This window comes from Ranitomeya imitator, chromosome 1 (genome assembly GCF_032444005.1).
Source record: "Ranitomeya imitator isolate aRanImi1 chromosome 1, aRanImi1.pri, whole genome shotgun sequence".
NCBI lineage: Eukaryota > Metazoa > Chordata > Amphibia > Anura > Dendrobatidae > Ranitomeya > Ranitomeya imitator.
In genome coordinates, this window is record NC_091282.1 from 8,867,786 (window position 1) to 8,871,240 (window position 3,455).

Sequence of the window (3,455 nt, forward strand, 5' to 3'; positions counted from 1 at the left end):
AAATAATAAATTAAAAACCTTTCATTCTTTAGTTTACCTCATTACCAGCACAATGGTGGATGGTATCACTGGGCAGGACAGGTAGTTTCCATCCCTTCTTGTTGTCTCAGCATTACAAAGAGGACTCTATGGTTCTCCTTCACCATTCATATGCAAATTAGCCAAAGTCCACAATAAAGCTAGCATGCCATCTTGGAGACTTTTCTCAGACATTTCTCTCACATGTGATACGTTTACTAGTAAGATAGGATCTGAGGGACATTTTCAGGTGTTTCTCATAGACATTGGTTGAGCCGCACCCACAGGCCCCATTCATATGTAATCTCCCAGCATTCTCCCTCCAGAGACTTATGGAAGTCAGTTCATATGTAAATGGAGACAGTAAGTCTCGGCCAATGACAATGTCCGTCTCATTAACAACCCCCTGCTCTTCCCAGATATAACCGGTCTCCTCCTCTCAGTGACATCTACTCCACTCTGGAATTAGTGGTGATCAGTATTGGCCTCTGAGGAGCATCGAGCTGTAGACTTGTTGGTGGACAGGAGGAGCTCAGCATTGACTATCATCTCTTTCCATAGCAGCAGACATCTTCTATCTCCATCTATAAAGGTGAATATATGATAAGTATTGCACAGGATGTAGTAGACGGTATTACTGCAGATATCTGGGGAATTATACAATGCGGGAACATCATTACAGTGACTGCACACTATTATACAACTGTGTATTTATAGCCAAAGTTTACACGTGGTGATCATAGTATGTTATTATGGGTCTGTAAGAAGTTTCCTTCTATATTCAATACCATATCTCATTTCATTTTATTCAGAATGGCCACCAACATCAAGGAAGCAAACAAGAACATGGCGAAACACCTTCTTCATCGTATATCAGAGACTTCCAAGGACCTGAAGATGATGGAAGTGACCGACCACTTTGAACTTTTGCTAGAACTTGGCACTGGATCCTTTGGAAATGTACACATGGGAAAACACAAACATTCAGGTGAGATGATGATGATGGATGATGACGATGAAGATGTTTGAGCCATCAGGGCGGTTTTAGATAAATGTGAAAGATGAAAGTGAAGGCTTCTTGTATCCTGACAAGCTCAGGAAATCTTGTGTAATGAGTATACTCGCTCATCACTAGTTAACAGTATTTAATTACGACCCTAGTTGTATCCTATCCACCACACGTGATTAGAATTCTGCACCTCTACCTTCTAATCTTGTGAATGTTCCTGTGAAAAGTGATTGATCAGGTTTTTGTATAGTTTTGACAGTATTATGGAGTACGAGGGTCATACATATTAATAATTATAATGTTCATTCAACAGGACAGACCGTGGCAATAAAAATGATGTCAAAGAAGAAGACTCCGGAATACAACTTCTTCTTGGAATATTGCATTTCACAAACCCTCAGTGGCCACCGGAACATCATCCTTACTCACGACATCTTCTTCCATACCAGTAGGGATTTTGTGTTTGTTCAGGAAGTGGCACCGGCAGGAAATCTCCAGTCCATCATTAAACCTAAAGTAAGATCTGATGCTGCTGTTTTCCACTTTTACACATTCTAAACATTATTCATACTATCTTAGAAGAAATAGTGGTCTTATTGTAGATCTGATGTCTAACATCCCCCTATTTCTACAGAGATATAAACCTCATATTACGGGATGTAGAAGTATGGGACCCCATAGTTAGGCAGGTTTAGGGTGGAGGAGAATGTGTGAGCTGGTAACATCCTCTATGTGAGAGATATTTAATTATTAGTGGAAATCTCACATAATTGAATATCACTAATGAAGAGCAGAGGAGAACTGATGATGGCAGGAATTACATCTATTAGTAGAAGATATCTACAAGTCCTCTGTCCCCTTATATCAGATACGTTTTCCTGTTCAGCTGTGTGATCTCCTCTGTTGTCTTTCTTAGGTTGGCATGCAGGAGGACATGTTGAAGCGCTGTGTTCCTCAGATCGCCAGTGCTCTGGACTTTATGCACAACAGAGGAATGGTTCATCGGGATATCAAGCCAAACAATATTCTTTTGATGGACACAGAATGTCACTGGATAAAGCTGGCAGACTTTGGCCTCACCAGGCTCCAGGGCACATATGTTCCTTTTGTGCCCTGGTATAAACCCTACTATGCCCCAGAGCACTGCTGCTTAAGACCAGGAGATCAGTTGTTGCTACATCCTAGTCTTGATGTCTGGGCTTTTGGTGTAGTTCTCTATGTTGCTCTTTTTGGACTCTTCCCTTGGCGTGGGGCAGTACGTGGGGATCAATATTATAAAGGGTTTGCCTGGTGGCAGGTGGGAAGGGATCTGTCAAAGGCTCCACAGAAATGGAAGAAAATTTCAGTGGAGGCCAGAGAAATGTTCTGGGAGCTGCTGGAAATAAATGCCGGGCAGAGAGGCTCGGCCATTGACATTCTGAAGTATATGCACCTGCCGTGGAGAGACGAGGCATCTTCAGAGACCAAAGCAACCTGATATGTTGAGTCTATGACATAAAAACTGCAATATGATATTTATTTTTTTAATCATTAATGTCTACCAAGCAGACTGTGAAATATTGTAAATACCTAAATAAATGAATAAAACAGACTTGCATCTTAGTAATGAAGAGCGTTTGTCTCGAGTAAAACAGAAAATTATATGTTATGGGTATAAGAATATGGGACGCTCCCAAAACATTTTTAAGTCAGTTTTTTCATAAAAGTAACAAAACATAAAAAACAATATAGAAAATGGATTGTTATGGTCATAATGACTCACGGAATAAAGATAACATGAAAATTAACTCACAATGAATAATGTTTTAATAAATTAACAAAGTAAATGTTAAGTTTTTTGGTTCATTTTGACCCCAAAAGGTTGTGAAAGGGATCAAAAAGTTGCTATTACAAATTGTTACCAATAAAAATTAAAGTTTTATCCTGAACCCCAAATCACACGTTACTATTAATGTTTAGAGGATAATTATTTTGGGGCTTCACAGCCCATTTTTTTCATGGTCACTATTGCTTTGTTTTGGCCTCTGGGTCTGGGTGATATTAAATACTGACTCTGGTGCTGTTTGATGCCTCTTTCTTTACCGGGACACGGCTTTAACGAGACTCCTTACGGGGATATAATTCACATGAAGTCTTATTTCTGAGCTGGATTTCCAGGAGCTATGTACATGGAATTTGGTCCAATATATTTAATAATATATATCTCTTTGGGTATTATATTGTTTAGGCTCTTTGGTATATGAATTTTATTACTGGTATGTAAGTTGATGTAATATCTCCTCCTTGGTTTTTCCGCTCCGTGTCCCAGGACGGTATTTTGCTTTTTATATGGTACTTTAATTATATTGAATAAAGATTAATTTTAATATTTATTGGTCTTGGATCCCTTCATATCTCACAAGTATTAAACATGTGAGGGAGTTATTTG

At 39.0% G+C, this 3,455-nt stretch overlaps 1 protein-coding gene across 1 annotated transcript; it reads left to right on the forward strand.

The window, feature by feature from the left end:
* The first annotated feature begins 831 nt into the window (after window positions 1–831).
* On the forward strand, window positions 832–2,504 carry LOC138657844 (serine/threonine-protein kinase SBK1-like). Its single transcript, XM_069745476.1, has 3 exons — window positions 832–1,006; window positions 1,341–1,543; window positions 1,944–2,504. Exons 1-3 carry the CDS (start codon window positions 832–834, stop codon window positions 2,502–2,504), a joined length of 939 nt encoding a protein of 312 aa, XP_069601577.1.
* The last annotated feature ends 951 nt before the right edge of the window (window positions 2,505–3,455 follow it).